The 20,021-nt window shown below is 37.3% G+C and overlaps 3 protein-coding genes across 4 annotated transcripts in view; 2 read left to right on the top strand and 1 right to left on the bottom strand.

The window, feature by feature from the left end:
- The window catches only part of LOC142353208 (putative thiopurine S-methyltransferase), a 332,531-nt gene that overhangs the window by 143,101 nt on the left and 169,409 nt on the right, over positions 1-20,021 (top strand). The window lies entirely within an intron of this gene.
- LOC142353210 (putative thiopurine S-methyltransferase) overlaps positions 1-20,021 on the top strand; it is a 257,569-nt gene that overhangs the window by 143,101 nt on the left and 94,447 nt on the right. The window lies entirely within an intron of this gene.
- LOC142353428 (replication factor C subunit 2-like) lies at positions 1,753-19,991 on the bottom strand. Its single transcript, XM_075405662.1, has 3 exons — positions 19,771-19,991; positions 5,070-5,527; positions 1,753-2,230 (listed from the first exon to the last, which is right to left on the bottom strand). The coding sequence occupies exons 1-3, from the start codon at positions 19,946-19,948 to the stop codon at positions 1,859-1,861; spliced, it is 1,008 nt and encodes a 335-aa protein (XP_075261777.1). The 5' UTR covers positions 19,949-19,991; the 3' UTR covers positions 1,753-1,858.

Here is a 20,021-nt window from a genome sequence, read left to right as displayed (position 1 = left end):
TCTAAAACGTTTTAAAAAATTTTAAAAAAAGTGACACCAACTAAAAACAAAACGGCAGAAAAGTGAAAACAAAATATGCTGCAGCATTAAATTTATTTGAAATCAGTTTCTTGTTGTTCTGTTTAACTATGATCTTTTACGTTTAAAATTTCAACAATATTTTACTTTCCTGCAAAAAAAAAACGTTCTAAACAAAATGCTGGTTTTGCTAGGCCGACAACCTGTTCCGCACTGTTTCAGTAGTTAGGTTTTTGCTATCTGCCAATAACTAGGCAATTTCAATCTCAATGTATCAAATATGAAAAATATCAAGTGATAGCTCACTGAAAGTTTAAGAAGTAGCCCGGAGGGTGGACTAAGACTTGTCATTAGAGGTTATTATACACCACTATTATGATTTAAAGTTAAAAATGACACCAGATTCGCCGCGTTTTTCATGACGTTTAGTAGTAAACTACCGCCAATTGTGTTCAACTTTAAAATTGTGACTGCGAGATATTTAGTTCACTCAAAACCCAAAAATCAAGGGCGTAAAGGTCAAAAAACGGTCAAACTCGAAAAGTCTAAACGGTCAATCAAAACTTTTGCATTAACAAGGAACACTTTTTATTGCATTACACTTAGTCCTAGAGCAATCAAAAACGATTAGCAATAGTTAAATTTGGACTTTGTACTTGAAATTGCTATTTCACTAAGGAATCATTTCATTTTGTGCCATCCAAGCTGTGGGTGCATGTTTGCATCCCCAGATGCACGTGCCATATTTATACAATGATTTACTATATAATGACACGTGTTCTCTTAACTGGGTGAATAACAAACGTATAAGATCGTCAGCCATTCGTAACAAACAGTGAACGGATTATCATCGCAAATCCAATGATCTAGTTCGATTCGTTTGTGCCCCCAATACGTTATGCACCCCCAGTTACAGAGCGCGTGGCATTACATAGTACGTCATTATGTTAAATTTTGCACGTCCGTCTGGCAGTGCAAATAATATGCACCCACTAAGGCGGGAGAGGGGTACAAACGGAAAAGATCACAAATTTTCTACGCATTCAATAACATTTGTCCAGGTGAGCAGAGCATCTGCTCCGGTTGCCGGCTTAACACCCTTATGGTAAAGAGTATAATGCAATGCTGAAAGGCGCGTTTTCCCCATTAACCTCGTTCAAATCGGTTTGTACCGAAGTATTTTTTTAAATTGGCATGAGTTTCCTTGTAGAGCGTTGCACGCACAAGCCTAGACATGCATCCAGCGAATTTTGATTAGACGACGCGTCTAATTAATGACCTTTCGATTGTTTGATCACTACATGCTTTATTTTGCAGTACTTCCAAGTAAACCTACTCACTAACTAATTGGCTGCTTCCAGGACAGCCGTGAACTAATTAACACGGCTGTTTTGAACTCAATACCTTTCAGAATTCTACAATGAAAGGATGGTAAGTAATCAACCAAAAATTTGCACTCAGCTTAATTTCACATGTCAACAAGACGGAGATTAATAAATTGCTTGTTCGGCTGACTTTTATCTTAAGAGTGTGATGACGTCACGGCTTCTTCACTGCCATAGGATGAGTGAGCATTCAGGTACACTTAGAACTTCGCTGTAGAGCTCGATAAATACTACTTCATCATTTTGTTGGCTATAGCTTTCATTTTCGGCTGCCCGCTAAACACCATTATGGCCATTTTCGCCTCGGCCATACTTTTTAAAAATCGTTATAGGTCTAAATCAAAAACAGTTACATTATAAATTAAATTTTTTCAATTGCACAAGAGATACCAAAACATAAACTCAAAACTCAGATCAACTACAAAAACATTAGATCTTCACCAAAATGCACTAAATCAGGAGTTGTAATGTTCTTCCGCAATCAAACACAGTTTCGAAATCATTCCTGTCATTTGCAGCAAAGATGAAACTCCGCTGCAGATTCTCATGTGAGTAAAGCCAATCTCTTTTATAAAATCAAGTTTCAACATTTCATCCATTTGGTGCCCTTTGCACACTCGGAAAACCGAAGTGATCAAGTCCTCCGAGGAGTAACCGAGTTTCCATAAATGATTCAGAATTTTGTAGGCCTCGTTAACTTCAGATTTCGTGCAAAATTCAATCATTTCTTTGACCATGAGAGGATGTGGTTCATCGCATACCTTGAAGACGTTTTCACTAGTTACCAAGTCGAAGCCTGCAACTGTTGATTGCAAATTGTTGATAGCCTGAAATCACAAAATAAATCACTTTTGCAGGTAAGTCCACGATTTTTTTTCTGAAGCTATAAAAGCAGGTCCTGTGCCAACACAAGGTTCTGTGCCCTGCAGGCTCCCAAGATCCTCTGCAACTTTTTAGACATTTTGAAGGTAATCAAAATCAAAATTTTTTAAGACCAGTTAAAATCTACTGGTAAGCAAGATTCAAGAAACTGCTGAGCAAAACAAGTCCATCGTTAAACTCTTCATGTCTAGGCGCCTCACATGCACCTCTCTATATTATTGGTGCTTGCAGGAAACTATCTGAAGATAATATTGTCATTACAAGTGTTACTGAAGTAAAGCTGATCACGCTGTCTTTTTTTGCGCATGACAAAACATTGTATAATTGACAGTTCAATAATTATTTATTGTCACATTGGTCCTAGACGCGCAATTATTTCAAGACAAACAGCCCTATAAATAGTTGGGATTTCTTGCTATTGAAAATTCAGCCTTCCGCAAGGAATTTAGAAACAACTTCGTTAGCTTTATCTTAATTATTGAGTATTAAATATATTTTAGGGCATTAAATTTCTTTTGATATATCAAAGCCAGACTAAAACAGATTTTTAAAATGCTTCCCTATATTATGATAATAACTTTTGAACTGAACATAGAAGCTTACCGCATTAGTATTGGTTAACGGCGCTAAATCTAAAAATCTATTTTAGCTACCTGCGACCCGAGAAGATACCTGCGACCCGAGAAGGAATTTAGAAACAACTTCGTTAGCTTTATCTTAATTATTGAGTATTAAATATATTTTAGGGCATTAAATTTCTTTTGATATATCAAAGCCAGACTAAAACAGATTTTTAAAATGCTTCCCTATATTATGATAATAACTTTTGAACTGAACATAGAAGCTTACCGCATTAGTATTGGTTAACGGCGCTAAATCTAAAAATCTATTTTAGCTACCTGCGACCCGAGAAGATCATTCACAAGTTTAGCCACAAAGGCTAATCGTGAGATTGTTTCACCAATCTAAGTTACCTTAAAAAGAAAAAAAAGTTTCCGTGACAATACCAACTCTCAATTGAGAACAAACCTGGCAGATAGCCAGTCCTAACATAACCGACTAATGTCGGGCGAAGTGCTCCCAAAGACGGGCGAGCAGTTGGCTTCGGTAGTAGCCAGTTGCGGCTTCAAGATGTTAGCATTAGGGTGGTGGTGAGCCGATTGCGGGCGGTGGGGGTGGTCAAGCGATGGAGGTAGGATTGCGAGGACTGGACGAGAGGGGCGTTCAAGTCGCCAGGTGGAGGAGGGTGCACAAGGGGAGTGAGTAGGGGGGGGACTGACGGGGTGTTAAGGGCTGTTCTCAACAGCTTAACAGATTAAGAACAGCCCTTCACACCATAATATTGTATTGTCTCCTATTAATGCTACTGAACGCCCTCCGGGCTTTACCTGTCATCATTTTTGCGGGCAAAAAATTAAAGAGTCAGACAAAAATTCGGTCAAGCAAAAAATTGCATATAAAAAACGCAGGACTAATATAATCGCTAAACTTCGTTTGAGCAATTAAAAACTATAATTTCTTCGTAAACATGTAGTCTCAAACAAACGAAACAGCCCAGAAATATTAAAAAACTAGAATTAAATAAACGATTGAAATCAATTTCGCAATTCCTCTGGTTTGTCTCGATTGGCAGGAGCGAGTGGTTCACAATCAGAATTCAAAACTCACTCCAATAGGTGAAAAAATAATGTCAAGCACGCAGCACCAGATAATTTGCCTAGAAGCATAAAAGGCTTATTTGAAGTGATTATGACACCACAGGCAAAAAATAAAAACAAAAAAATTAAGAAGCCCAATTATAGTTCGCTTTGCTATTAATTTAACACATGATATACAAGTAAAAATGCATCATTTTTTACATCAAAGTACACAAATTTATCCATCTAAGCATCCTTTTTGTCATAAGTACTCAGCTTATAGGAGACTGTGCTATTTTTCATTCCCATTCAACTGACCCATATTAAATTTTTGGCATAGGCTGGAACCCGTCCAATTTAAAAGTTTAAAGTAAATTTTCATAGTAACAGTTTTACCGAGTATCTCTTGCCTTTTTATCTGCAAAACTGATACGTTTTTGTCAAAAGGATAATTATTTAAGAACATTTTTGTATGCCCCATTATTCAATTGGAAAAAAAGCGAGTAAATACTATGAAAATAGCTTACGGTGACGTTTCCATAGTGGCTGTATAGGGTACCTGACTCTGATCGAAAACTTCTGACGCTTATCAAGAACAGTTTAGCTTTCACGAAGTTCTGTCAGAATTTTGAAGTGACATCTGTAGATTCACTAACGTTGCTCAAAACACAACTTTGAAAATTCCGCAAGTTCGTTGAAGTCAACTTCTGGCTATGCATAGAGGAACTTATGGCATTTTATCTTAAGGCATTGCAGACTTTCGACGATTTAAACTTGGAAGTCCGTAATTTAATTAATGCAATCTTACTATTTAACATACAAATGTTAAACATCTCCTGCTTAAAAAGACTAGAGCAGTTCTGACTTCTTATTTTCAATACACAGTATGATTTTGCGTTTAAATGGCAGGAGCGAGTGGGGTGGCATGCATCTAATTAGGAGTGGGCAACAGCCGAGTAAATCTACAGCAAAAATGATTGCTTAACAGGAGCAATTAAAGGTCTTTTCCAGTACTTTTCGGGCAAAACACTAACTCCAATATATAAGAAGAGCGATAATGAACTTAACCGCAAAGTTAATTTGTCAGACGGAAGTGATGTCCAACGAATTTGATCATCAATTACCTCATAGCTACTTTATCCTATACCTGTCTCATATCCCCCTGAGCTGTGAATACAATCGCCTCCAACCCATCGTCTGTGTGCTTCACTTTCTCCATCTCGCAAATCTGCATCACACGTGCCAGAATCTGGGCGTCAGACAAACTGGCAAACCTCAAAATTGCACAACGGGACTGGATGGGCTCGATGATCTTATCCGACGTATTGCAGGCCAGTGCAAAACGTGTCGTGTTCGAATACAGTTCCATGGTTCGTCTCAGAGCTTGTTGAGCTCCATCTGTCATTGAATCTGCCTCGTCCAAAATGATGAGTTTGTGCTGGTTCTCTCGCAAGGTGACCTTTTTCTGGGCAAAGTTTTTGATCTTGTTTCTCACAACGTCAATGCCCCGATCGTTGGAGGCATTCAGTTCCAAAACAGCCTCTTTGTACAGACCTCCCAATAGGGTTCGCGCATAACACAAAATTGCGGTAGTCTTGCCGATTCCTAACAAAAAAATTGAATGAAAAATTTCCCAAGAAACCAAAAGTTTAGTTCTCTGACTCGAGAAATCTATAGTTTGAGCAGCTTATTTTATTTGCATGCGTGACACAAAAGATTCAGCGCCAACTTTGGGGAATCAACAACAAAAATGATGAACAAAAAGTCGATAATTGTTCTTATATTGTCTTTTGAAATTAGCTAATTCAGATATAGCTATTAAACATGCATATTACACAAATACAATTATTACTATTATTGGTTTAAGCATACAATGAGGTGAATATTAACTCATGTACCAGGTGTGTTATTGCATTCGAGTATTAAGAATTTGTCCTGGTTTCATAAAACTAATAATTTCAAACAACGATGTGTGCATTCTTTCTTTGATTTTAAACAAAAGCGTTTGCTTGATCTCTGAAGTTTTAACCAAGAATGATTGCTTGCTTCGTTTATTGTGTGCATGAATTAATTTTATGTGAAGGTTTAGGAGTTTCAACGCAGCGAGGATGACGGAGCAGCGTTATGGTTTTTGTCTTCGGAATGCGGAGTCGACAACTTTTGAGTAAGTATCGTTCTACTATAATTTTCTAATTAAAACTTGATAGCAGAAGAATTCTTTCAATATAAGTTAAATTAGCGAAGCAAGAGAGAATAGAATGGAAAGAATCTTTAATCAATAGCTTGTCCAACTGTTTTGTAGAGCGTTATAGCTTGTCTCTAATATCCAAAGTTAAACTTGATGGGGCTTGCTGATATTTACTTTAGAATGTTCTGAATAAACATAAGTTCACATGATCAGTTTGTATTTCGTTAATTCGAAATTTTACTCAGGACATCACTCTCCCGTCGTTGGAGAAACTTCCGGACTAATAATTTTTTGTCCATCATCTGTTGATGTCCATGAGAAAATTTCCAGGGAATATGCCACAAAATTCCAGTCCAATGTTGAATATATGAAGTTGAAAATTCTGAATAAAATAGAATACTGAAAATTGGCTCCAAATTGTTGAAACAGACGGCTTCTGAATCGGTTTGTCCTCGAATAGATATGGGCTAAGAATAATTTTCTTCTTTGATTTGATGCCTTCGTCAAGTGGCATTAAAACATGATATTTTACAATTAAACTGCATCAAAGGTTAGATGAACTTTGTATGTGAGAAGAATGAGATTCAGAAATGACTGGAAGTTCAGATGCTGACTTGGTAGACAATGATCGAGTGCTTGCTCGTCTTGAAGGTTGCTCATTATATACGGCTAGTCCGTTTTCATCAATGGTTAAGATTTCAAACTGATGTTTCCACTTTTTGTGGATTTCATGAATCGCATCAGCGTCATCAGATCGTACTACCAAGCATGGTCGTAGCTGAGTTGTTTCATGATTCAGAAATGATGGCAGATACTTTCGAATAACTTTGAATCGATGATATGCCCACATGAATAGAAAATGAAGAGCCAAATTCAAAATGAACACAATGACAGTCAAGGAAAGAGAAAGTTTGATTGGGACATATTCATTCAGTTGAGATTTGAGCGTTGGCTTGAGTAGAGTCATGTCCGTTGTAAAGGGTTTAGCTATAGCTACAAGATCTTCGCTAGTCTTGACTTTTGGGCTTCTGATTAGTTCGGCTCGAACTTTACGCAACAAAGTTACTCCTGCGACTGTTCGCGATTCGAAATACGGCAGCTCTTCAACTTTGCGAACTTCAGCTATCAGATATGCTAAGGGGTCTGGTAATTGCACGTCAATGAACTTAGCAGGAATCTTATCACAACTTCCCAAATCTGATCTGACTTTAATGTTATCTCCAACAATAACGTGGTAGTCACATTCCACTGTCAAAATACAGATTTTGCATCCAGGTATCAGACGATTCCAAGCTTTATGTTGTGATTCCACGCTGTACTCTCTCATCTCATAAGCGTCAGTAGCTGACGTTATAAGCCAGATAACGTAGCCTAAATTCTCTGCTTGAACTTGAGTTGGGAGATAGACAACCTCAGTGTCACAAGTTTCTGCAGCTTTAAGCGAAGAACTAAGAAAAAGCGTAGCCAAGCATGATGGGTGATTAGCTTGGGACGCTAGAGGTTCATGACAAATTCGGTATTTAGAAGAGCCAATGCAGCTTTCGAATTGAGTCTGAGACAATGTTATCGACTCCATCTGGTCCTCAGAGATTGCTAAGTATGGGCTTTCAATAACCCATTTGATAGCCATCCGAGGTTCGTCTTGTGGCATTGGGATAACTCTGGCGCTGTGTGTTGAAAAGACTGTTTGTCGAGATGCCAATGGTATGGAGAGGGTTAAAATTAATCCTTCTGGTACCGTAACGACATCTCTTAGTAGTTTGGCGTCATAGTAAGAGAGTAAGTCTGAATTTGCTGGAATTGCTAGTGACAGCCTACTTCCGGACAAAACTAGCTCATCTCCAACAGATTTAAGGATAGCGAGAAGTGATTCTTTAGGAACCAAAGACATTGGGAGATGTTGTTGGAGTAAGATTGGTATGGAGTTGAGTACATTCATCCTGTAAGTATAGATAGCTGATCTGTAGCTTTTGACATCCGCATACAAGAGCGTTAGCAGGGAAGCCGTTGTATCAATTTTGAAGTTCAGCTGTTGGTTGGAAAACAGAAGCTGCGTGCAATCGCGCATAATATGGAAGTTCTCATTGATTGTTTCAAACTGTTCCTCAATAATCTGCCAGTTTCTGTTTTGTGTGTCGGTCATTTGCTGCTAAGCTTTCTCGATGTCTTGGAGTTTGTTTCCAACTAAGAAGAATTTATTGTCTGTGTCGGTTTTCATCTTTGAAACATAGTCCGTTAAAACTGTTGTAACAGTGCTCAGATGTTCGATATTTGCAGCATTGGTTTTGGCTTGATCTTGACATGAGCCAAAAACTCCTGTAAGACCACATTGTCCCGATCCTCCCATCAGAAGTCCTGATCCAAAAAGTCCGATGCCAGCTACCGCTAATGCACCTACATGTGCTCCTCTTCTGACTCTATTGCTTCGTGTTTGCTCATCGTCAGTATAAAGGAAAGTTGAAGTTTCATGTCTAATCGCGTCGACGTCGGTTTTGGACAGGTTTACTTCTTGAACTATTTTGTTGAATATCCAGTCAACATTGAATGAAGATACGTTCGATGAAAAATGACTGGAGAAATCAAGCGAACAATGAACTGATGGCTCCTTCCACAGGTCATTAAGTTCTTGCAGTAATGTTTTGATCTCACTTTTCAATGTGAAGTTGAAGGATGGGAAGGGTACGAGAAACTGAATTGGGATGAATTTTTCTGCTAGCAATATCTTAGATTCCTCATTGAACAAAATTCCTTTCTTCGAAACATCGTCAAAGTGTGGCTCATAATCAGTAGTACTTGTGAATAGTGGTGCTTGGATCAAAAGTAGGATGGTTAGGGTTAGAAGGGTTAGGGTGTCAGCAAGCCTCATCTAAACATAAGGTATTTTAATGTAATTAACTGTTTCTTGTTTGTTTCAGATTTAAAATTTTTCACTCCTCTTTGTTTTTTGAGTTGAGTGAGAACAGGTAAAAGTAAAAGTGTGTTCTCTCGGTAAGTGATCTTGCTGTTTTCAGTTGCTTGATATGTTGAAAGTTGCTTTATTTTTGTGTCTGGCACTTGTTGCCATGAGCTGTTATGATGTTGAATGGCGTGGCCATACGATCAAATGTTGCAACAACGGTTCGTATGTTTTACTAATGGGACAGAAAGTCTGGAGTAGGGAGCAACCCTCGGTGTGTAACATTGAGAAGACTGGCGTCAACTGGCTGGGTGTTGTCTGCCTGATAATTACAGGTCTCTGTACTTGTCAATGTACTCTGCTATGCTTCTGGTATACTGTGTACAAATTGACCAACTGCTTTGAAAGAGAAAGAGATGAGGAAAATGAGATTGAGCTTAATCAGCTTTTTAGACGTTTGATTTACTGTACTGACTTTTGAAACTTGTGTTAGATTATAGTTATTGTTTTGGACTTAACTTGCGGGTAGTAGTAATGGACTTCCAATTAACTTTTCCTGTTTATTATCTTTTCCTGTAAGGTTTTGATGCACGCTCTATCACATTAAAAGGTATCTTGCTTTTCAGTTAAAAATGGATATAATTTTATTCAAAACGATCGTTGATTTCAAAAAGAAGGGCGAATTCAAAGGAAATGTTGTTTTTCAAGATAACAACGAGAGGCAAAAATACCGAAAGCGATTCTCGAAATTGAGCCTGCTAAAAAATGGAACGTTAAAACATCCTAAAGGGATTGTGCCGAGCTGGGCTAATGTCGATAAAGCTTTCAAGAAAATTCATTACAAAAAGAAGCTACACTGCATAGAAAAGAAGCACTTAGTATCAGTGCTTGTAGCAGCAGGCTTCTACATGCCAAAATTCTTAGGCGGCTTGGAACGTGTCGTTGGGGAGTAAGTGATATCGTTTTTTATCATTATATCAATTGTTGTCATCTAAGTTTCTAAGAGCAGTTCGTTGTTTTTTGCTTAGGTTTCTGCGATCATGCCCACACTGCTTCAATGATCGTTTCATTGTGGCGGGTGTTAGAGAGTCTACGAAAAGAGATTTGTGTCAAAAACTGGACCTTGATTTTGTCGAGGATCCAGTTGAGCCTATTCTGAATCTTGTTAATCTCGGCACTCCGGAATGCTCAGAGTCAAAGGCTGAAGGCTTTGGGCAATGCTTGTTCTCAAGCATATATTTTCTGCTAACGGGTCAGAAATATGGTAAATTGCTCAAAATTTTTCACTTTGGAAATAGTTTTTCAAAGTTGTTCGAATTCATACTTTTTAGATGGAAAACTGACACAATCACCGTGTCAAAAAATACGTGTGGCTACTGGTAATAAAATGTTGGAGCCAGCTTTTGCGGAGTTGTGTAGAGAACAATTGAACTATATCTGCACTCCTTTTGAAATTATCAAAAGCCGTGATTCCTCCACTCCAGTAGGGGACCACTGGGTAATTAACAGTTTTGTCGATACACAGTTTTTTCATCTATTTGCTCATCCTCGAAAGCTTGTATGCATTGTTTCAGTTTCTCGGAGTGGCTTATTTGCTTGGAATAGATCTCTGTATCTATTATAAGTATAATAACGCAAATGATACTTGGGTTCGATATTATCATTCTGCCAAGTCCCAAAATCGAGGAGCTGCTTTACTGCTTATGTCTGAGCACATACGAGTAGGAAAGCAGCAAGGATACCATTGTGAACCAATTTTGTATGTTCCTTCTGAAGAGTTAGTTTTCAATTTTGAGTTTTTGACTTCATGCGGTTTTCACAATTTGATTTACTTTCTTATTTAGCAATGATAAAAGCTTTGATTCTACCTGGGCGAATGGTATAATTCCCCCGCGCGCCCATAAGCGGCTGCGCTCTGATAACTGAGAAAAAAAAGGTGGTTTGAGCGAATTTTCATTGAACTGAATCAAAATGTTATAATCAGATTCAAACATTTTATTCATTTTTTGCCTTAATTTTACTATTTATCTAAAATAAAGCGTAATTATGATTACTGGTGCATTTGTGAACAGTATTTGTATTCGGGATTTGTTCTACTGCCGTAATAAATGAATTAAACTTGTTCAAACTCAACTTTTGTTCTATTTTTTCAAAATGTGCCGTTCGAGGTAAAGTCGAAAAGTGAAAGTCAACAGTGTGATTTCTAATACGCATGAATGCATTGGATATGGCTCAGAATGCATCCCAACCCCCCCTTTTAGGGTTCTAAAATAATTTTTTCAACTTGAATTTTTAAATTTTTTGTTCGATTTTCTTGGCATTTTTGGTTTTTTGAACTTTTCTCTAGACTTTTGCTTAATTTCTTTAGTGACTGTGCTTTGGCTGGTTCTATTCATTCAGAGAACTAGGCGTTAAAAATGCAACGTGTTGCAAGTCTGGTTTTTCTGTTTTTGTTTGATATTTTAGTGATTATTGTCCACACAATTTTCGATTTTTTCACCAAATTCACGTTTTTTGCGTTTTTATAAAGACTAGGGTCAAGAAATCGTCGTGCCTAAATCCATTTTGTTACATGCATTGTGGGTTGTACAATTTTTGCAAATAAATCTATGCAACATAAAAATGAAGCTCCATATTTGACTTTTTAAATGTCTCAGTTATGATTTTGAACACTTGTGACCATTCTAAGCCTTCGTTTGAACATTCTATTTGTGGCAAAGCTAGTTTGTCAATGTTGTGCTCATCAACGTGCTTGCTGAGGTTATACAAGCATTTCTGAAGATTGGAGTAAGACGCTTTTGCGTTTTTTGAAATTTTCGTCACTAAATTGTAAATAAATCTTTTCTGTTTTTCGTCAAAGCATAAAATTAAGGATCATTCTACTAAATCACTGTTTTTTTCAAGTGAAGTACAGGGCACTATTTGATCTATTAGTTCAAAGGGGTTTTCAACTGAAACAGATTGTACAATTGAACACTTAGCTTTTGAAATATTACTTTTAGAGAAGTAAAATTTTATTTCACTATTATACAAAGCTTTCAGTTGACCATCGTTCTTTTGTTCATCTTTTGGTTTGTTTAGCCTGGTTCTACGCTTTGCTCCTAAAACTAAATCATACAATGGTGAAGGTTGTTTCTGTGATGATTGTGTTTTTGTTGTCGTTTTAGGTGTTAATTGTGTTGATGAACTTGTTGAAGGTGTGTCTTTGTCGCTTTCAATAACCTCTTGGCTTCTTTTCAAATCAAGTTTTGTAGCGCGTGAAGGTCCTTGTTGATAAGCTAATCTCTTTGTACTGTCTCGTGATGATTCTACTATTTTTTGGCGCTTTTCGCCTCTTGATAAATTTGAAAAGGGGATAACTATCTTTCCATCCTTTGACGGAATTCTAATAACTTTTCTGTTAGATGGAGTTACGGATGGTTTTGGTATTTTCGTAGAGTCTGGATGAAATGTAACTCTTCTGTTTACATTTCGCTGGGAAATAGGTGTTTCAAGTGTACTTTCATGTCTTATCCTCGGAGATATTTGTTGATTGGTCATTGGACGTTGGCCGTGATGCTCAAAAGGTTCCGGAAAGTCGGCGAAAGGGAAATCTGTTTCCTTTTGTATTCCTTCTGTATTGATCATCGGCTGTACTTCTTCTCCTGGATCTTGGTTTTCTTGAGCCTCCATTTCAAAATCACTGTCAGACTCCGAAACAATGTTGGGAGGTTCAGGAAAATAAGGAAGTTCTTCCGGTTCTGGCGGTTGTCTTGGTGGAGCAACCGGTGGGGGCGGATGAACAGTTGGTGGAAGAGGTGCAGCTGGTGGAGGTACTGGTCTTGGTGCAGCTACTGCTGGCACTGCTATCTGATAGTTCAGTGTAGTTGTGACAGGTTGAGTTTCTTCCTGCTCAATTCGTTCTGGAACATCACTGATAAAAGTGTGTTCAAGAAGTTTTGGGATTTCGTCATCGAACATTTCTGGTTCTTGACGATATTTTCCCAATACTGGATCCGGTACGAAATTGTTGGGGCTGATGTCTTCTATATCAACTGGAGCTTCTGTTGGTTCATAAGGTCTAAGTCTAATCCGATGAAGGCATTGTGTAAAGTTTGTTCCAACTTTACGAATTAGATAATTTGAATTCGTTAAAACTTTTTCCACTCGGTATAATGGAATCCAGACATGCATTGATTTGCTTCCAAAATCAGATTGATGGGACAATTTAGGATTTAAGATAAGACAGAAGGTATGAAGTTTTAATGGATTTGCGTTTGCTTTAGCGTCATAATAAGTGCGATATTTATGATAGCTTTCAATGAGTGAAGACTTATTTTCTGCAAACTTCTGTTGCATTGCATCTTGTAACTCAATCACAAAATCAGATCTGGGATCCAGCGTTTTAAACGCTTTATTATTGAATCTAACGTCAAGTGGTTTTACTGGTTCTCTTCCATGAAATATTGCCGTTGGAGAACATCCAATTGACGAGTAGTATGAGGTGTTGTGAATGTAAGTAGCAAGAGGTACATACTTGTACCAATTGGACCACTGCTCGTTTGTGTTTAGCTTTAGAATTCGCTTAAGTGCTCCATGAGCTCGCTCAACTACTACACTCTCAGCGTGTTTCAGAGTTGCATGTCCAATTTTTATTTCTAATAGTTTCGCTAATTCATGCATAAGTTCTGCTACTAAGTTTGTGCCTAAATCTGAAATAATTTTCTGTGGAATATAACTGTGCTGAAAAAATATTTTTGTGAGTTCAGTTGCAATTACTGTTGCGGTGATTCTTGTCAGTGGCACGGCAAACAAGTACTTTGAAAATACATCAATGCCTGTTAGTACGTATTTGTATATTGTTGATGGCAATGGGCCAACGATATCTATCTGAAGCAATTCGCCTGGAAACGATTGCAATGACGATAATGGTTGCAAAAAGGTTCGCAGGGCTTTGTTGGAAATTGCTTTTTGTTGTATGCATGTTAAACAATTTTTGATCATTTGAACAAAATACTCAACAAAACCTGGAAATAAAATCTTTTTCGGAACTCTTGCACTGTTCTAACTATTCCGACATGACCTGCCGTAGGCGAATTGTGCAAGCGGTATATAACCTCTTTCCAAAGGTGTTTTGGTAGACAATATTGTAAGTATTTCACTTTTCCGGTGTGATCAAAAAATTGTCTGTAGAGAATATTTTCAATTAGTATCAGGCGGTCAAATTGTTTTTTGTACTTTTTAAGAGCAAAGGATGCATATTGCAAATCATCAATATTGTTTTGAAGCTTCCACTGAACAACACGTTTTATAACCTCATCCTTTGTTTGTTCCGATTTTAGATCTAATGGGTTAAGTTTTTCCAAAAGGTCATTGAGTTGATCAGATGGATCACGCATGAGAACTGCCTTAATTTCATTGTTGCAATATTTGAGTCGAATTAAGCCTAAAATGTCATCTGATTCGGTATTTGTTTTTGTTTGCACTTGTATTTGCAATAGAAGTTCATCAGAAATTCCTTTTTGTTTGAGTTCAGAAATGACATTTTGATCTATTTGTGAGGAATTTGAACTAAATAAACTTTCAAAGGTTTCCAAACAACTCAAAGAAACATCAGGTGATTTTGAAATCGCTTCCACCTCAATTTCCTTAACGGGTATTCGATCTGTTAGTTTGAGCTGTATTGTCTGACTAGGGTCAGTTTGGACACGTGATAAAAAATCTGCGGCATAATTTGCTCTGCCGGGAATGTGCGCAATTACAAGGTTATATGACAAAAGTCTGTCCAAGAAATTCCAAAGCGAAGGAGGAATTGCTTTTGACTGAAAAAATTGCGTCAAACTTTTATTATCAGTCAAAACTAAAACTGGCTTTTCTGTTCCCCAGATAAAATGGGAAAAATGTTCGAGGGCGAAATACAGTCCTAAAAATTCCTTGTAGTATGTCGAGAACTTCAATTGGGTTTCACTAAAAATTTTTGTGCCGAAAGCTACGGGTGCATAAATTTTTCGTTTTTTGTTTCTCTGGTCTAAAATATAATCTTCAATCATCAGAACAAAGCCTGATCCGTAATAACTAGCGTCACATAATAACACATATTGTAAGCCTGGTTTAGCTAATCTAAGTGTCAAGTTTGTAGCTTTTTGAAGATCTGTTTTTAAGATCTCTAAGTTTTTGTCATGCTCGTCAGTGATGAAGTGTTCAACATTTTTTCTCAGTAGTTTGTAAAATGGGAGTAATTTTTCACCTAGGTTGGGGATAAAATCTCTCCAAAATTGCAGAAATCCAATCAACCTTTTCACTTGTTTTACTGTTTTTGGCATCGTTAATTTGCTCAAAAATTTCTTAATTCTTTCGCTTTCTGGTTGAACACCTGCTGGAGTAATTATTTTGCCCAAAAACGTTACCTTTTGCGTACCAAATTCACATTTGTTAGGAGAAAGTTTCAATCCTGATTTTCTAACACATTCAAAAATTTTTTTAAGACTTGGGATAAGATCTTCAAATTTTTCAACAGCACTACCGATGTCATCCATATATTGTGTGCAAATATTTGCTGCTAGGCATGGATCTAAATAATGCCTTATAAAGGAACTGAAGCCTGTGACAGATTTACTTAGACCTTGTGCTAGACATTTATAGGCGTAAGTTCGTGAAGCGAAATTAAATGCCAACAGTTGAACTGAAAGGTCATCTGCCATTTGTACACAGTGGTAAGCTTGCGAACAATCTAGTTTTGTAAACAGCGTTTTTCCGGCAAAGTGGTTTGAGGCATCACTCATATTTGAGATTGGAAAGTTCGTGTTTATATAATCATTCCTTAGTAGGTGGTTTATTCTTCTCAGGTCAATCAAGATTCTAAGTTTGCCTGATGACTTTCGCTGAGCAAACACAGGACTACTATATTTGGAATGAGAAAGAGTTGTCACAAGATTGAAATAGTGCATCAGAGCTAATTCAACAATGAGTTCATCTCTCAAATGTATGGGCGTAATAGGACTTTGAACGTAAACAGGCATGTCATGCTCTGGCGTTAGTTTAATTTTGAGCTCTGTATTATAACCTACATCGAAACGATGTTTAGCAAATATGTCGGAAAATTCCACAAGTAACTTTTCAACTTCGACCTTTTGCTCTGACGTAAGAACTGAATTTTCCCACTTAAATTTTTGCAAAAACTTTTCCTTCTGTTCACAGTAAATTTTCGGGTCAATTTTTTCGAGACCTTTAAAGTGTTTTATCTGCTCGTAAATTTCTCTATGCAATGGTGGTAAATTTTCTGGACTACTACAGGTTTCTGGAGTCGGAAACCAGAGTTTGTCATACTCGGGGCTGGGGCGACTTTTCTGATTTGAAAGATCCACTTGCACTAATTGATTGAGACCATTTTCTAGGTCATTTGGGTCTCTCATTTTTGCTAAAGCAATTAGCTGAGGGTCAATATTAATGAGTCTATCGGCCTGAGATTGATTCAAAATTTCGAATGAGGCTATTAATGTATCGGCTTTAATATGAACATAGTGATCAGAAATATTTATTGCAGATATTAGGATTTTTCCTTTTTCATCAATTGTGCTGAGTGATGAAGTAAGCGCTATTTCTGCTATTTTTCAAATTGTTCACTAGGTATAACTACACCGCTGCATTCTAAAAATTGATCAGAGTTTTCTCTCAATGTGCATTCTAAAATCTTATGAGAATTCGGCGGAATAGAGTGTTTTTTAGTCAGGAAAATTGGAATTTTCTTAAGTTTTTTCAAAAAAGTGCTTTTTTGGTTTTTCGGCTTAATTTCATTCAATTGGACAGTTATTTCTGGTAGTTTTAACAAATTGTTTGAGGGACAGATCCAAATAGAATTTTTCTTAAAGAAAGGATTGCCAATAATTACAGTGTTCATCGTTGGAAGAACAATAAAATCGTCGGAAAACTTATGCTTGGCTATCTCAAAGTGAATTCTAACAGCTTGGGAAACAGAAACAGGTGAACCAGATGCAAGTTTGACATTTTTAAAAACTGGTTCAATAAATTCAAGCTTGGCGTTTTGTGTTTCAAGATTTTCTAACAAGACTTGAGGTATTGCATTCGCGCAAGAACCTGTGTCAATCAAAGCACGGCGGCGAATTTTGCCGTCAAAGAGAATGTGGACATAAGATAAATATTCTCCCTCTAATGGAATAGTCGCGCAAAGATCATTTTCTGAACTATCTTCTTTACTATCTAATTTTTGTTCGAAATGAGTAGAAAAAGATGACACATGATTTATGGACTTGCTTGGAACTTGTGGCTTCAGTAGTTTTTTGATGCTTTTTGGAAAGGAAAACTACCACCTTGTCTTTTTCCTCTACCTAAAGCGCATTGATTCGCTAAGTGGTTCGGGTAACCACATTTAAAGCAAACGACTTTAGCGTACTGTGTAGTTGCTACGTGACTAGAACTTTGCTCTGGGGGTATGACTTGTATGGGTGTTTGACCACTGAATTCTGTACTTGGGTTTTGATCTGTACTTTGATAAGATGCCTGTGTTGGTGCTGGTGCAAATGATGTTTGTTGGAATGAACTGTTTGAATAATTTTGCCCTCTACCTCGGTAAAAATTATTACGATAGCCATTTCGTCCTCTGTATCCTCTGTTTCCTCTAGAAGTTCCTCTGTAGTTTCCGCGAGCGTATCCTCGATTTTGTTGGTAGTCTGTGTTTCGGTAGCTATCTTCTTGTCTCGATTGATTTTTCTCATCTAATTGTTTTGCGAGAGCGTTCATTTTATTTTCCATGGCTTCCTGTGTCTGAGTTATTTTTGATAGAGCACTAACCAAATTTTCTGTGATGGTACTACTCACTTCATTAAATGCTCCATCGGTGTAATCATCCATTTTACACAGGTTGTGAATGGTCAGTTGTTTACGCGCAAGGAGGCATAAATCTTCTATAGCTGTGTTATCAGGTTGCTCTAGAAGCTTGGCTCTTAACCAGCTAGGCATGCATTTTTTAAAGAAACGTTTAATCTGGTGCTCTCTCTCCTGTTGGGCAAACAGCAATGCTTGCGCATTTCGTGCGTCAACTGCATCAATCGCAGCTTGATTTGCTCCGTTGGGATAGGCATCAGGAATTGGATCTGGGTACGCGCGCACTGCCATATTTTGTAACGTCACCAGAAAGTTTTCTGGGGAGTCGGTTTTCGGATCAAATTTAATACTTTCTAATTTTATAACATGTAGTTCTTGAAGATGGGGATTGCAGAAGTGATTTCTGAGTGCCGTTAAACTAAGTTCTAAATTGTTTCTTGTAGCCTCGGGTAAAGTATGGAAGTAACGAAGTGCTCCGTCTTTCAAGTGGAGTTGCAAAAAATTTGCCTGCTGTGCTCCTGCAATTGCAGCTACTCCTATTATGCTCCTCAAGTCTTTCAAACTCTCTAAAACTCTCGTTATCTAGTCCACCATAGGGTTTAAGTGTGATTTGTGGTTGTGCCATTTTAAGTTAGTTGAAAAGTGTTCTCTATACTTTGATTTTTGTGAAATTTAACGTTTTTCTATCGAAAATTAGACTTAAGATGAGTTACGGAGAAAAGTGTTTCTCTTGAGAATTAGACTTAGGATGAGTTACGGAGAAAAGTGTTTCTCTGCGCAGAGGTGTTTAGCTTAGGATTTTGAAAATTTAGAGATAACCAAGTAAGAAAATGAGCTGTGATGTGGTCTCTTGGCTTTATGGCCTTAGGCTGCTAAGTTATGTTCCAATGAAATCAGTTTCATCAACTCATGAATCATTGATGATCTCACAAGCAACATAATCTATGACTGTTAGGAATGAGTACAACCGATTGTGGTTGAAGAGCGTTCATCAAGCTGTTTAAGCACTATATCAATTTACTGCACTGAGAACTAGGACAAAAAAGATTATCAACGAACCCTTGCTGTGAATTCTGTGTAGCACCTGAAATTTCCTTGTTTTTTCCACGTAGTAAGCACTAGGGAAGCTGACCTGTTACACAGATACTGCCGGCGTGTTGTTTGAGCTCGTCTCTGTCTTCTAGAAAGATTGAATGTTGATGAAGTTGTCTTCCTTCCTGTCACCAACTCATGTACCAGGTGTGTTATTGCATTCGAGTATTAAGAATTTGTCCTGGTTTCATAAAACTAATAATTTCAAACAACGATGTGTGCATTCTTTCTTTGATTTTAAACAAAAGCGTTTGCTTGATCTCTGAAGTTTTAACCAAGAATGATTGCTTGCTTCGTTTATTGTGTGCATGAATTAATTTTATGTGAAGGTTTAGGAGTTTCAACGCAGCGAGGATGACGGAGCAGCGTTATGGTTTTTGTCTTCGGAATGCGGAGTCGACAACTTTTGAGTAAGTATCGTTCTACTATAATTTTCTAATTAAAACTTGATAGCAGAAGAATTCTTTCAATATAAGTTAAATTAACGAAGTAAGAGAGAATAGAATGGAAAGAATCTTTAATCAATAGCTTGTCCAACTGTTTTGTAGAGCGTTATAGCTTGTCTCTAATATCCAAAGTTAAACTTGATGGGGCTTGCTGATATTTACTTTAGAATGTTCTGAATAAACATAAGTTAACATGATCAGTTTGTATTTCGTTAATTCGAAATTTTACTCAGGACATCACTTATTAATTTCATAATCTTTTCAACAATAAAGCCAAAAATGCGATCTGGAAAAAATTAAAATTCAACTTCTTTGATTACTTCGTAGACTTTCAATGCTACTCCTTTTACTCATTTAAAATTTCTGAACTCAAATTTTATGACATCAGTAATGATAAAAGTCTCACCTGGTGTTCCGCAGAGTAATACATTTGGCATGTTTCCTTTCAGAGCAAAATGCTGCAGCATCTCAATTGTGTCCTCATTCCCCACCACATCCTTCAGCTCTCTGGGTCTGTGCTTCTCTACCCACGGAACAGATGAAGAGCCACTTTTGCTGGCAGGCACTGTCTTCACTACTTCCATTATACAATCTGGAAAAGTTAAATGTTATAAATTACCATAAACTTGCGCTATATAAAACTGCATAAAAGTTTCT

Source organism: Convolutriloba macropyga, chromosome 14 (genome assembly GCF_964194025.1).
Source record: "Convolutriloba macropyga chromosome 14, txConMacr16.3, whole genome shotgun sequence".
NCBI lineage: Eukaryota > Metazoa > Xenacoelomorpha > Acoela > Convolutidae > Convolutriloba > Convolutriloba macropyga.
Note: the sequence above shows the minus strand (reverse complement) of the source record. Positions and strands in the feature narration are given on the sequence as shown.